Source organism: Bicyclus anynana, chromosome 1, assembly GCF_947172395.1.
Source record: "Bicyclus anynana chromosome 1, ilBicAnyn1.1, whole genome shotgun sequence".
Lineage (NCBI taxonomy): Eukaryota > Metazoa > Arthropoda > Insecta > Lepidoptera > Nymphalidae > Bicyclus > Bicyclus anynana.
The window spans coordinates 9,889,709-9,905,555 of NC_069083.1; the positions used below are offsets into that span (position 1 = coordinate 9,889,709).

General features: G+C 37.4%; 1 protein-coding gene across 5 annotated transcripts in view; it reads right to left on the bottom strand.

The window, feature by feature from the left end:
• Window positions 1-49: 49 nt before the first annotated feature.
• LOC112046894 (protein grainyhead) overlaps window positions 50-15,847 on the bottom strand; it is a 126,993-nt gene continuing 111,195 nt past the window's right edge. For 4 of the 5 annotated variants that reach the window (XM_052882888.1, XM_024083736.2, XM_052882770.1 and 1 more), the window contains 8 exons: window positions 15,269-15,380; window positions 9,685-9,779; window positions 7,184-7,240; window positions 5,519-5,617; window positions 4,814-5,148; window positions 4,217-4,418; window positions 3,378-3,442; window positions 50-3,041 (listed from right to left, as the gene is read on the bottom strand). In XM_052882888.1, coding sequence (XP_052738848.1) covers window positions 2,900-3,041; window positions 3,378-3,442; window positions 4,217-4,418; window positions 4,814-5,148; window positions 5,519-5,617; window positions 7,184-7,240; window positions 9,685-9,779; window positions 15,269-15,380 — 1,107 coding nt within the window. In that variant the 3' untranslated portion in view covers window positions 50-2,899. The remainder of the gene's footprint in view (window positions 3,042-3,377; window positions 3,443-4,216; window positions 4,419-4,813; window positions 5,149-5,518; window positions 5,618-7,183; window positions 7,241-9,684; window positions 9,780-15,268; window positions 15,381-15,847) is intronic. The other variant, XM_024083734.2, reaches the window with a different exon arrangement.

The following is a 15,847-nucleotide window of genomic DNA, read 5'->3' on the forward strand; positions in this document are numbered from 1 at the left end:
AAAAGGGAAAAAAGGAGCATGCTTGTGTAAAAAAACAAATGTACATTACTATGTTTTGAAGAAAAACATTTTTATTTAGATTATAAACTTTGATAAAAATAATTATATTAATAATATTTTTATGTCAACTTACAAATATTCATATAAAAGAATAACGTAACATCTATTCATCGATTTAAAAATTAAGATTCATTAAAATTTAATAACGAAAATGGAATGACCACTCTCGGGATGTGTATAATAACTAGTGTGACTAACTCCGCGAGGCGCTTGGAGCTGTCGCCGCCAGCGTGCGTGGCGCCCTCTTCGCCCGACACTTTCGCGAACTACCCTCGTCCTACACTTACATTGCACACTCCTGTACGCCTAACATGCGATCCACGACATATCTCGTGAAGACAAGAAGTCATATCGCAACGAAAGAGAGAGCGATATTTCTGGTTCAGCGCTATTGATCAACAATATGGCATTGCTTCTTCACTAGATATTACGTCATGGCTCGCATGTTAGGCTTACTGGCGGCCCGGCGCGCTGGCAGTGACGCAACGCCTCGCGGACGCGCCCATTAACTACTAAACTGAATTACGTATTTTATTGCTACTGACGTTTGTGACTTATGACGAGATTCAGAATCACGATCTAACATCAATGAAAGTAAACATTAAAGCTGAACAATTTATAACCATAAGTACATAAATAAATATCATTATGTCGTTACACGTATAAGTATAATATAAAAATGTAAGTAAGTAGGTACTTAGAGTCCGCTAACCCCAGAAGTAAATGCAGACTTTGAGCAATGAAATGCATAAAAATAACATTAATAGAGATTCCAAATTTCTTAAAATATAAAGTGATAAGACATCAACGAGTGAGTAAAACATCAACATAATATGGAAGATATCGCGACGCGGCGCAGCTTGAGACAAAACAAAACAACACATTACATACATAAAATACGTAAAATATAGCGTTACCCTAATAAAAATTCGATTCCTACCTGTTGTGTGACGATAAAATGACCTAAACTTAAATTGCTAACTCTAAAATCATCAAGTATTCTAAATTATGTCATAATATGGCAGTTAATCGAACCGTCCGCACTAGGCACGTTACTTACAAATATCATGGGCGACTTTGTCTACGACCAATCCTTTTAAGGAACAGAACCTGGTTCTGAATTTTGAATTAAATCGGTGGAGATAACCTTACATATTTTTCATGTCGTCAGTAATACCAATTCATATAACATGAACCGAGCGATTTTGTAAGAATTCAACATTAAAATAATCGGCGCGGTTCGAAAATTGATTCTGTCTATATCATATCTTACAAATAAATCTCGAACAGTAAATCTATTCACATTCTATGTTGTCATGGCCCGATAACTTATGTATCGTAAGCATAAAATATAATATATAGAAATCTATTAAATCAATAAAACTGTAGGTACACAAACCACTCCCGCGGATGAAAATGTAAATGTTCCAATGCTTGATTACTTGTTCGTGAATATGTGTGGAGTGTGGATGACGACTGTGTTGGTATCTTACCTACATTATGCAAACTAGCGATTGTGTCTCATTTGAAATTTTAATTTCCGTTTATTGCTTCTATTTATTATTTCTATTGATCAATTCCGTTATGGGTTTCGAATGCTATTTCGTATAATTGATCAAGATAACGAGTAATTTGTTTTAAAATTATAGTTAAAATAGTATTATTAAAAATTTATAAAACCCGAAGGCCTTTTTATAAGTTGCGTGGAAACTTTAAATTACAGTGTTAATTATGTTGAGATTTCTATAGAACGGAACCAGCATTGTGATTGTGACAGCCTAAAACTAATATCAACTTTACTAGATGAATGAATTGAGCGAGCTTATAAAGCGAACTTACTTACATAAAACTTAACAAAGTGGATGGCATTTAATTTGACTTAACTCACTTACATTAAAAGATAAAAAATAATTATTAATTTGACGAAGGCACTTTACTTTTCTCCTTATTGTAGACGTTTATCTATCTACAATAATACATTTGTGACAAGAATTTCTTATTTTATCATCATGGCAAGATTAAAAGGTACCTGTTAAAACAATAACTACATATATCTAGTACATATTATGTTATCCGAGTGAATGGCACACACAATTACAAAAATGTAGCAGCAGACCATTGCATTTCTTTGAAAGTTAATTTTCATTGCATTACAACCGTCGTCCAAGAAACCAATGTTCACGCTACTAAACAGGACAATCACTTTTCTTAGCCATTACCATCTTGTAACATGTAACTTTATAAGGCACTATTAGATAGACATTAATTATATACAACACGGTCTCGATCACCGTTTGTGAGACGGCGGAAATTATTTGTGACATGCGTTTTATCAATATTTAACGTAACGGTGATGTTTCCTTAATAGTAAATTTCAATCTGAGATCGACACTTTAGAGACAACCTTATTTATAAATAATGAGCGTACTTAAAATGGAATGTTACGGAATTTAGACGTGCACCACGTGTCACATGAAACTTGTTCTAAAGAGCTGTGTAATTTGACACGGACAGTGATGCGTGGTGAACAATATCCTGCACGAGCTAAATGACCTAATATTACTGATACGAATCACATACATGTCTAGACTAAACGTTGACAAATAAATACTCATAAATTCTGTTTGTATCTAAATAATTCATTTCTAAACGATTGAATGAAAAAAAGCACTTTCTAATATTCGTGTCACAAATCCGTTTATCTAGACATATAAATCATCTAAGACAATCTGTCATTAGGTTGATTATGATAGATCTTATGTAGAATATATTTATTAGATGTGACGCCCGCGCAAGTTGAGAAAAGAGAATGATACGAAGAGTTACGGATTCACTAGAGTTAGTGTTCAAGAGGCAGCTCGACGAAGGTGATGTCGTAGAGAGGCTCGTCTTCACTGGCGCCGGCGGGCCGCACCTCGAGCAGGAACAAGTCCTCGTTGCAGTAGTATGCCAGCATCTCATCGTCAATTTTGGCCGTAATCCTACAATAAACGTTATGTGACGATTATTAAACATACCTAACGGTTTATTAAAAGTATTATTATTGTTATGAAACATAAATTAATTAACAATCTAATTTTAGGATTAATACTGTATTTTGTGTCAATTAATGTAAGGAATATTACGAGTGCCTTTGCAATAATTAAGAGTATTAAGGTTGGCTCGGGGAGGGTAATGATAATTAATACAAATAAGCGACGTAGGGTCTCTCACGACAAGCAGTGAAGTTAGTGCGCCCTCCGAACAAGCGAGGCGACTCGACGCGGGGCGGCGGTATGCGCCAACAAAACTTTTAGAGGCCAATGAAAACCACTTACCCTTTCTTGTTCTTTCGATAAAGATTATTAATTGCCGAACTTGAAATTTTGTACTTATTCTCAATCTGAAAATGAGGAGAAAAGAAAACAAATTACAATGGGCCTTTTGAGTTTCAACCGAGACGTCTCGTCTAACGGATCGAACGATGGCTCGCAACCGGTCTAGCGGTTTGACAAGAACAAAAAAGTAAGTCGCGCCGGGAGTGCGGGATCCGGTACGGCGGCCGCGTGTGTTAATTACGACATGCAGTTATGATGATCGTGTGGATTGTATTAGACGGGGTTATGAAGCGCCACATCGGTTACGGGACGAAGCGTCTCGACTCCTTTCGTTTACGTCATTCAGACTTCTAAGTTCATAAACGAACATCGAACGACGAGTAGACGAGAGACTATCTCGTGTACTCGTGTTCTGCGGTTAGCTGACATCACCAAGGTTATTATCGTGCTTGCCGCGTTCTGCGGCTAGTCCTTGGCACGTAACTTTGACCCGCCGGTCGCGCGGTCAATGTGATGTGCCAAGTGGTAATTATTGTGTGGTCCATACATTAAACACCAAGCAAGCAGTAGTACGATTGAACATTACGAAACACGACCGAACCAAACGTTGAATACGTACAAATAATACATCTTTAATTAATCTTAGATGGAAATTGAATATTTGTATTTTCAAATCTAAATAATTTGGGAACTATAGTTTTATTAAATGTACGAAGACAATTAAAATTCATCATTCCTTATTGATTGGTAATTTTTACGTTTCGTTATTATCGTGCTTAGTATGAAATCGTACTAGTGGTTGCACTGACAGTGAAAGGCGAGGCTGTGTGGGCACTTACAGCGTGCAGCAGGCCCTGCGTGGTGGGCGGCACTACGTGCAGTGGTGTGTACACGTCGTCAGTATCCTGGCGCACGTAAAGCATGACGCGTTCGCTCAGCGGCGGCGTCGACGTGCGCGCGCGCTTCCCCAACACCACCTCCAGCTCTAGCGAGTCTTTCCTGTCGCTGTAGGGGGATAAGCCACCCACGTCGGATCGATACCTGCGAAGAAACATTAGCTATGGATTACAGAATACTAAATTGATGTACGGTCATTTAATGGTATCTACTTTTACTGTTAGATCCATTGTGTGTAACTTAAATAGGTACGTTGCGTCTATAGTTTCATTGTCGAAAGCTACCATTGTATAATCGTTCGACGTGCATTCATAGACATCATAATTGTTGTTAATCAGAAAATACAGTCCAGTAAAAACATGAATTTTTGGTCCTTCGAGCCGGATTATATAGGTATTTAACTCAGCTCATGAAGCCACGACGACATATATTATACTTATGCAGCTCATGTCAGTTTGATTATCTGTTCGTGTAATGAAGAAATATAATCTATTTTTCATATTATAGTTCATACTTATCAAGTAATGGTAGTCACTTACGCTGGCGCATCTGGTGGAAAGTGGTTGTGGAACTTCAGCGCTGGCGCTTGTGGTTTCGCCGCGTGCAGAAGGAAGGGAGAAGCCCCCTTTAGGTGAGCCTCCGCGAGGGCGGCTTCGTCGTGTCCATAAAAGCCTTGTATATCCATGCCCGCCAATTTGTCTATGTCTTCCGCCGGACTGAACAAAACAGGCGGCTTTGTTAAGTCGGCCATCGTGTAGAATTCACTTCGTTCTGTCACCGGATGATAGATTTCGTCTAGCTTTTTCCTATTCGTGGCGGACATTTTTCTTTTCGCTGCTCTTCTTTCTTCATCTCTCGTTTTTCTTTCCGCGCCCTTTAATAAATAAATTTTATTAATTAAAATGTGACACGTAAATTAAAATGTGTATTTAATTTTATTTTACTAAAATATAGAAGAAGAAAAGTGCACGTTATTAGCTATCAATGATAAAAGGACTCATCAGGTCATGGAGACTCGCCCGTTTGACTATTATCATACCTGCTCTTAACATTAAAATCATGACTAATTGAAGAGGAAAGGAATATTAGTTATATAAAAAATATGCAGTATTTAAAAAAAATAACATAAGGGAAAGGATACAAATTAATAATAAAGCTATTTGATCATATATTATTATGCATAAAACTATCCGTAATTTAAGTACGTTTTTGATTAATAGCATGTACTAATACAATAGTCTTACCTTGTCACAAAACACTTTAATTTGACAGTATCCTCTGTGATAAACTTGCGTATCTCTTGGATCCTCGAATGTATCAATTTGAATATGAAGTGGTAAGCCCTGGAAATAGAAAATTCACATTAAACATCGTGTAACTTTATACCCATGGTGTATTATTTGATAACTGTCGTGCCTATTCTTTAAATCACAAATAACCGTGTCGGCTTTCGCTTGGACTATAGACTATAGTATTAACAATCGTTGTTTCGTTGAATAATTTGTTTTGAGCTATTTAAACAAATTGCCAACGTTGTTTCACGGTTAAAATCTATGACTGTATCGGAGTTTAAACAAAAAACGGTTTAATAAACGTACATAAGGGATAATTGCGCAAAATTTACGAAAAAGGAAAAAATATGCACGTGTATGTATCGAGAGACGGTAAAACGTCTTAATTGCGTCAGTTCGAGGTCATCAATGCGGCGTCACTACGCAGTGATATTTAATATGCTAATAGCGAACCGTCGAGGAAATAGGCAGTATTAATATTGAAATGAAAAACTGGGAAATAGTTAGGGAAATACTGGCTGGTTAGCCTGTTTAGATACTGATCATGTAGTCTAAGGCTCGGGGCATCAAATAATATTAAGCCGCAATTGTTCAGCGGATACAGGGTTTGGACTCAAATGCTGAAAGACCTGCGATACAATGCAAGGTTATTGGACTACTGTAGTATCTACCTATACAGGTTTTTCACTTACCTAGTTGGAGGGAATAGAGAAATATCAGTCATAATATGTAAAGACATGGCTAAGCATTTTCATGAAAATGTCATAGGGTTTTTCTTAAGAGAAATTGTAAGAAAGTGCCTAGAGAAGTCAGTAGTGTTAAAGCACTACTTAGAGAACTGTTCAAACCGTCGATTTCGGACAGTATCATTAACATCTGATTGTAATTGTTTCAGTTCCAACACCGCCAACCTATAACGAAGCAGGATAGTGGGTTATAGCCCAAACATATAATAGTGACAAGTGTTTCCTGCAGTGAATTTTTAAACAAAGATTGTAGGTAATAGGTATTAAGTGAGCTAGCACACGGCGGGAAGGCCTAAGCAATCTACACGTGAGGCTCACGGCCTTACGTCATTTCGCTGGTTATCAGGTTGTCTCAGGCAACAACGCGGGTATCGACCTCTCGCCAGTACCGCGACGACGCATAATTTCATTAAAATATAATTTATTTAAGTACTTTCTGTGCTGCCAACTCAATTAACGTACTGTGAAGTAGATAATTGACTTGGCTATCTAAATATGAAAAGTGGCCCGATTTTTAGTCACCCTTCGCTTTTCTCTGCAAAATTACCTTCTTGAATAGATCGCGCTACCAATGGTTACCCCTTTTTTACTAAACAGGCTAATGAACTAAGCTGATAAACCATTTCAATAGTCGCCTGAAGCCATTAGAAACAACATTTTTAATCATTGTTTTACTTATAATATCATATCTCGTAACTTTAATTTTAAGTTTTTGACTTCAAGTATCACTCTTATCTCATAATATTATCTGACGTTTCAAAAGTGCTAGTAAACTAAGCTAATTGAAATAAAGAAATTTTGACTTTGACTTTTGACTTTGGCTATTGACTATCAAATACAACAACTGCAATATTGTAAGGACAAAACCTACCTTAACACCCTTTTGACTGCTGAAGTCCGTACTCAAACACTGAACAGCGATGTTGATCTGAAAACAAACAAAAATATTCACTCATTATGCGAATACAATACAATTATTTTGCGTCGTATAAATTACACAGCTACTAATAATTATGGCGTACGTATTCGTGCGAGGAAAACATCGCATGCGTAGCGTTTATGAGATCGCTCCACCTTACGTACGACCGGATGTGCGACGTCATAACTGAGATGATTGTAAAAAGCTCTAAGTGACGGCCGAGTTTAATGAAACTTATCGATGGTTCGATGTAAGTGTGTAATAGCGTAGCGAACGGCGGGAGAGCAACGAGGCAGGGCCGCCATTAACTGCGGTCTATGCAAATGACCCTACATTTTTCCTCCCCGCGAACGTGTGACTCGCTACCGATCACTGTCATACCCCGCACATACTATATAACGTGACCTGTAATAGCCAGACCTTCCCTATTTTATAGAAACTCTTTGTAAGCTTTGTTAATGCTTCTATATAACATTGTTAAGTACTAAAGGCAATTATGGAATTTGGACTTGGGACGTAACAGGTTTCAAGAGTCTAGACTATACCCTCAACCCTCCAAACATAAAGAATTACTACTGTCCAAGCAGCCACTAGTTTTGAAGAAACCTTTCGAAAAACATTGATAGTTTTTCGAAATTTCATATCAATCATTATTCAGAGTTATTAGCGAAAGGTGACATTAAGTCAAATGTCTGGCGACTGGAGACATAATTTCTCATGATATCTTGTAGATAACATGAAAAAAATACGTTTTATACTTGAAAATTGGAAGTATGGACTCTTAACAATTTGTTACTCTCGTAACATTAAGTTTGCGACTTTACTTTTAACTCAAATTCAACAAAAGTTCTTACTGAATAAGGAAGCCTACCTTTTAAAGACACTACGATCCTAACTCCATAGTTACCTACTGTAGTTACTAATACATTATAGTAGAGGCAAAACTGACTTTCAGTGTATAAAATGAGGACGGTCTAACTAGCACAGGCTCTTTATCCACTAGTTTGTGTCGCAAACTACTCGCATCCGCCATGGTTGTTGCGAGCAATCGTAAATAATTATGAATATCGATAACCGATTATTCACGGTTAAATAATGCCCGGGTAGAGCCAAAACCAATTTTAGAATTTTAAACGGCACACAAGGAACACACACAATTTCCGTTTCACGCCTTAAAGCTATAATTTCTATCTACATGAATTATACTGATTAGATTATATATTGAGTATTATCGTTAATGGTGGCCCTGAGCATGTGCAGTAGAAGTAAATAAACACAAGTTGTTCCATTAGGTATCTACCTATAAAGGTTATTCCTTAGAGTTTTAACCGTTGGAGAAAGATGTTGTATTATTAACCGTGTAAAGATATTATGTATACTTATAAGTGAATAAAGGATTTTGAGTATTTGAGTTTATAAAAAAGAATAGCAATGAAAATCTTACTGACCATAATAAAGGAAGTAAATTGTGCTTTTTTTTCAAGAAATGTCTCATTCTATTTTAAATTAAAAAGCTCATAATTTAAAAAAATGTATTTACAGATTCCCGTAACATATTTTTAAGTAAAACCGTTCACCGAAACCGGTGGCTTTGTCTCGTCGACGTTCAAAAACGAGAGAATTTTTTGCTTCATTTGCAGTCCGGCCAAATAAGGTTATAGGATTTTACTCTTTTTTTTTAATTAGCCCTTAATAAGTTTAATCAAATCATGATCTGAATTTAAATTTATAAATAATGATCATGGTTGTAAATAAGCTAATGAATACAACATTGACTTTAATATACGCCTGTTGGTATTTATTGCCAATGAATTTTTACCTACTTTGGAGACATAATCAACAGTTATTGTTATTATTATAGACCCAGTTCATATATAATATAATATAAAATTGTACGCATTGAAAATATAATAATGAAAATACCTTTTAAAGGTAAATAAATTAATATATGTTTGTCATACATAAGAAATTACAAAACGTTGTAAATTATTAGAAAATTTTAATTGAGAATTCTGATTCATTCGAAATCGTGACTGATTGTTGATCACCTCTGAATAAATAAATAGTCTTAAATAGCATATAACCATTAATTGTACCTACCTAATATAAAGAAATATAATTCCACTAGTAGTTCCAGAGATTAGCACATTAAACGAACAAAAAAGCTCTTCCTTCAGCTTTATTTTATGAAGCCTTGGGTTCGATTTTCCGCTCGGTGCAATATACTCATAAGATTTTATATTTTCTAAATCGGCAAAGGTTTATTGCTCTAATGCTAGACTGTGACTGTGGCTAGCCGCAAAGCGATTGATTGTACCTACTGTGTATAAACCACTTAGAATTAGTACTGGAAGGAGTAAGTAATTATTCATACGATAAATAAAGGTACTCCTTCAAAGTTAGCGTAATGTTACTGTACAATCGCTGAATATGAAATGAAAACAAGTGTTTACCTTAGCAGCACTCTCCAGTGGGTTCCAGTAGACAGCGATGGCGTTGTGTGAGACCTCCTCGATGCAGCCGGCGAGCCCGATGCTGTTCTTCGTGTCTGCAACAAACCCACAGCTTGTCATTAATCTTGTCTTCGAGTAACTGCGTACTAATGGTCGCGGAGATTTCGATTAAGATATCAACGCACAATACGTCATCGGCGACGGAAATTTATTTGCTGGGCGTGAATAATCACGTGATAGCATCGATTCATCAGGGACTGCTATGTTTCCATTTCTGTTAGCGTGCAATTAGCAGGCCCGGACCTAAATTCCAATCAGTCCCACCTAACAAATAGCAAGTCGCTTTACGTAGCTACACTGTTTGAACGGTTAAACGCAATATTGTATTGTTTTTACAACTTAAGCTCGCTGCATACGTGGCGTGTTTCACGTTTCAAGGACAGGACTACAGATTTTTTGATAAATGTTTCACATAAATTATTTACAAAATAGAGCCTTGATAGTCCAGTGGATGTAACCTCTGCCTCCGATTCTGGAGGGCGATAGATTCGAATCCAGCCGAGGCATGCACTTCCAACCTTTCATTGATGGGCGCTTAAAGAAATTATTAAATATCACATGTCTCAAACGGTGAAGGAAAAACATCCAGAGGAAACCTGCATACCATATATAGTTTTCTTAATTCTCTGCGTGTGTCTGCATAACATTCATTCATGCATTCATTCTGATTCGAGAGAGAGGAGACTCGAACTCAGCAGTGAGCCGAATATGGGTTGATAATGATATACAAACTATATACGTCACAGGGAACGGACAGGACGGCGACGTCATGTTTACATAACACCACGTATCGTCGCCGCCCCGATCACGTCTTAAACCCTGTTCCGTATGTAGCGAGCTTTAATTGCCTGCGCATTGAGATGACTCAGTGTTTATATCACGTTTTTATGATGCATTTTATGTTTAAAATATGCATATACTCCAATTGCTATTATAAACATGTTGACAACTCTCTGGCGAACTTGATAACGTTATTGGTAAATATAGGTTCGATTCCCGACTTAAGTCAATTTGGAAGTTTAAGTACTTATATGATTTTTAAATTGCCTCAGATATGGTTTTGCGGTAGACATCGTCCATAGCTAGTTAGCCTTAACGGCAAAGACTTACTACCAAGTAAATCCCTTCAGAATTCTAGTATACTGAAAAAAACCATCATCATAGGTACTTCTTCCAAGTTAGTTCGCTGCCATTTTAGACTTCCGTATCGCTAAGCATCAGATAAGATCGCAGTCAAGGACTAACTCTCATTGAATAAAATAAAAAAAAACAATACGCTTCGTTCAATATTTGCAAGTGTTTGTGTAAATCAGCGTACCGCCTTAAATAAGTCACCGTGTTGATTTGTGTTTTGTTACATACAGCTGTTTATTGCGTTCGGAGTGCGATGGTTGCATTAGCGGACAGGCGGTGGTCGTTAGTGAGTAATCGCGCCGCGGCTTGCGGAGAGATGGCGCGTGGGTGCACTATCACCGCTTCTTAGGGTAACCATTTCTTTTTACATGAAATTGTCTAAATTAAGACTCACGATAGCCTATATTCTAGAATTCCATTTTTAAAATGAATTCTTAAAAATGGCAATTTGTAAGTTACTTGAGTAAGCTAAGACGCCGCCCGCCCTCGCGTTTTTTGTTATCGATTTCGTATCGGGAATGATAATTGTACACATAAATATGATATTTTTTTTAAATTAGAAAACGATACGTACCATGAAAATAATTTTCAATAGTAATAATAACATGAAAATTGTAAAATTAATTGATAAATGATTTTAACTTTTACTGATTTTTTTACTTTGATAACGTCCTGTGGTCAGAAACACCAGAACGACATGGAGTTATGACTGAAATTCAACTTTAAAAACTTCATAATGAATTAGCTGTAGTGCATATTTAGAGGTCTAACGAACGATAATCCGCAGAACAGGTAACCCTAACTATCAGGCGAGACGCCGCCCGCCCTTGTTCACATCACACGTTGTTTAACAGCTTCTTGGAAATTTACGAGTGCCCCTATATCATTTATTGATAGACATTCACACCTCCTTAAACATGCCTTGCATAATTTCAACCTAATTTAACATCTTAGTAATAAATAAGCTACATATTTAGATGTCTAGCAACTGAGATAATCCGCAGTGAACTGGTAACCCTAACTATCAGGGGGCCCGCAATCTGTGCGGGCGCATGACGTGTTTACGAGCCCGGGAGACGCCGCCCGCCCTCGCGCCACACATTGTTTAACAGCTTCTTATAAATTTACGAGTTCCCCTATATCATTTATTGATGGACATTCACACCTCCTTAAACATGCTTTGCATAATTTCAATCTAATTTTTGTATTTTATTTTTTCCGTTAGTTAATTACTTCTAAGTATCGAAGTATTTTATCGAATCTCGAGGTTCTGAGGCCATTGATTTTTCCGGGATAAAAAGTAGCCTATATTTGTTCAAGAACCTCTTCTATCTTCCAGTGAAATCCGTTTAGCCGTTCCAAAAATTATCCTGGACAAACTGACAGACAGACAGACAAATATAACATTTATTTTGGAATCACAGACAGACAGCACTTCAATTTTATTTATATGTAATGATGATTGAATAATTAAACGATTTTATATTTTGTTGTAATAAAAATTAACGGCGGAATCAACAGAACTAATCGACGATAAGTGAAGCGTGAAGCGAACGAAAACTGACAAAAGAAGTGCGCGGGTAAAGCAAGGAGCTGCGCCGCCTCCGCCTGGAACGGCCTGTGGACACGCGATACAAGAAGACATGTACGTAATCGGAGAAGGTATTGTGCGGAGGCGCGGTGCGTTGCGGCTCAGGCGCTGCTCCCGCCCCCCGCACCCCGCTCCCTGCACCCCGCAGGTTGCGAGCCTCCGCGCTTTCACACGCCTGCGCACAGGTGTCCGGTATCGCCCTTGACGCTGCTCCCAAGTTCGTTGCATTTGTCCTGCGTCTCCACCATTACACCGTTTTTATACTCCGTGTATTAAATAAATTTACACTTTAAGACCAAAGAAGAACCACGATTTTAAAGATAACTAGCTGACACAGCAAACATTGTTATGGCATATATATTATTTATTTTATACAAAAATAGTAATGACTGTGACTATTATTCTTAGACCTTCCGATTATGCGCTAAAATAATCATAAAAATCGATCAAGTCGTTTTGGAGTAGTTTGGTTACAAATATGGAATTTTATATATCTATTATAAGGTTTGTAGACGCCGCGCGGTTTCATCCGCTTTGTTCCCGATCTTCGATAGATGAGCAATCTAACAATGAAAGAATTTTTCAAATCTGACCAGTAGTTCCTGACTTTAACGCGTTCAAACAAACAAACTAACTCTTCAGCTTTATAATATTAGTATAGATGTAGGTAAGCACCTATCGCAACTAACACTGTCTAGTTTGAAATAAATTTTAATAATATGACAACATTTTGTTATTGAATAATAATTATAGGTATTATATTAACGCTATTCGCAGACATAATAATGCTATTAATTTGGATGCAAATAGGCAAAACTAATTCATGATTTGCCTGACAAGATTATTACTCCAATATCTTAAACATTCGGCCACAACTCGGTCGTTATCACGGGACACGAGCAACTGAATTCCTTCGTGTTTAGACATTATTTTATTCTATATAATAACACAACAAAGTAAAAAATAAAACTTGACTAACATCGAGATAAGCTAGAAACCTTGACATTAAACTTGGCCCGCCGCGCGAATTAATGGCTTCCATGTTTTTATTTTCCTTGAGATTAAATTTATAGACACCGCTTGTGGCCGGAGAGTCACTCATTACAAATGCTACGAGTCTCAGTTAAGTAATGTTAGATTGTATAAAGTGTCATATATCAGCGCTGTTTATTTCAATAAGCATGTCAGAAGATTAATAAGCGACCATTAGGGAGATTACGCAAGCTTTTATCTAACTTTGTTTAATAGTAATTGGGGTCGATTTTAGAAACAACGTTCAAATGTAAATGTTCTCTTTTTACCCATAATAGGTTTGTATTTTATCATGGTTTCAATTCAATTTACGGTTAATCGTAATGTTATCGTAAGATATAATGACACAAGACGGTCGGACGGATCCAAGTTTAAATAGCCGAGGCCGAAACAGTATATTTGATGGTCAATTTAAATGAGATCTTTTTAAATTAAATCAACCGGAATTTCCCGAAACAACAAAACAACGCCTTATATAGATCCCGGCAGAGCGCATAAACCATCCGGATATGACAGAAATATCTGTAGATATTTCGCAGTATGAAGCATAATTCAAAAAGTGCGTGTCAAATACATCTCGAACACAATCGAGGATAACGATAAGGCCAAATGTTTAAAGCTGACTGTTTAGAAGCCCAATGTTCTCTAAGCACTACTTCCTTCAAATAATTTCACGTGGAAGAAGTGAATTCTCAAACCCACTTCTCTCTCTCTCCGGACGGAGCCAAGGTGCGACAAGGTCTTTACGGTTATAACAGTATTGCGTAAAAATAAAGCCCCAGGTCTCGACTCTATCACCAATAAATAGTTTAAGATTGAGTAGAAATCAATAAGTTTCTGGTGAATATTGTCAATGTCTTATTAGCCCACTGCTCAAATACAAATAATACCTCGATATTAAATACAAATAATACGTTAGTGACTTCATAGCAAAAGGCAAGACGGTGTGCGGGGGGCGGAGGGGGAGGCATCGCGCAATTAACATGCTAATGAGCGCGCTCCCCGATATCATCGCAGTAATTATGTCCGCGCGCCTCTGTATCGTACGTTAACTTATACCTCGGCTCCTCACCGTAGACAAGCGAGCATATATCGTGCAATCAATGCCGCGGACGTCTTCACTACGGTCATAATATTATGTTTAAAGTTTACGCCGACAATTTCAACAGGTGCTACGGCGTCGCTAGATTTCCCACGAATTTTACGATTTCCTGTTATTCTCTGTTCATAAACTCGGCTATCTGTATCTCTATCGCTTCGTTTAGTTAACTTCATTACTGGGAAGCGCGACGTTCGATTTTAATTAGTTAATATGAAATGCGTAGGTATACGACCCGAGCGGGAGAAACAGGAGAAGTTTAGACGACATTAGATACGGCGCCAGGGGTTTATTTTTAGTCGGGAATTGATAGGTCGGGAGGAGGCGGTGCGGCGGTGCGGTGGTGGCGGGTTATTTATGCAAATGTCCTAACGACACATAATGGTGGGTAGCCGCGCCGTCGTCTCCGCGGCTATCCGCCCGCAGCACGGTAATTAGGTCCTGCGTGCCGAGCGCCGCCGCCGCACGCAACTTCTGCCGCATGTTTCTGTGTCGCCTCGAGCACGGATAACCATGTTTTTGTATATACCGTGCTCCGAGACCCCGCATTAGCTACCGTCTTACGATTACGCTCACAGAGTTCATTGTTTTCCAATTAAAGTTATTTACATAAACTCGCTGTAATTGTCGCGCAGCACGCGAACGACAAATAGATAGTGTTCACTCACCGGCGTCGAGTATCCTTTGTTTGACTGAATGCTGTCTCCCGTGCCAGAACTGCCATGCCTTAATTTCGTCCTCTGGTGATTTTTCTTCTCGAAACATAAGCATAACGACGCTCTGCAAATAAACGAAAAATAAACATTAGATTCATATAATGTGAAATTATTTTATTTCTTGAAAAAAAAAAATTCCTAAAAACTATTTGAGTTAGTTAGTTAAACATAGTTGAGTTATTTAAAGATACACTAACGAAACATAAATACTCGACCTTTGTTTTAAATATGTATTCATATTTATATTAACAGACAATGCGTTGTTACCTACCGTAGATTCACTATTTATCAACAAGTAAAATGTAAATATTATGGAGTAAAAAATACCATGAAGTTGTATTGTCCTTGTACAAATTGTCGAATAAATAAGTCGTGGAAGGTGAAGATAGGTTCTTAAAACATCATTAACTTTGTCGCCATCTTTATAAGGTATAAAACTTAATTACAATATGCTCGTACGCCGGCAGCATTTTACGCATAAGTAAAACGCGATTAGTAGCGCGAATTACTTAGCTATTACGTTAAATAACA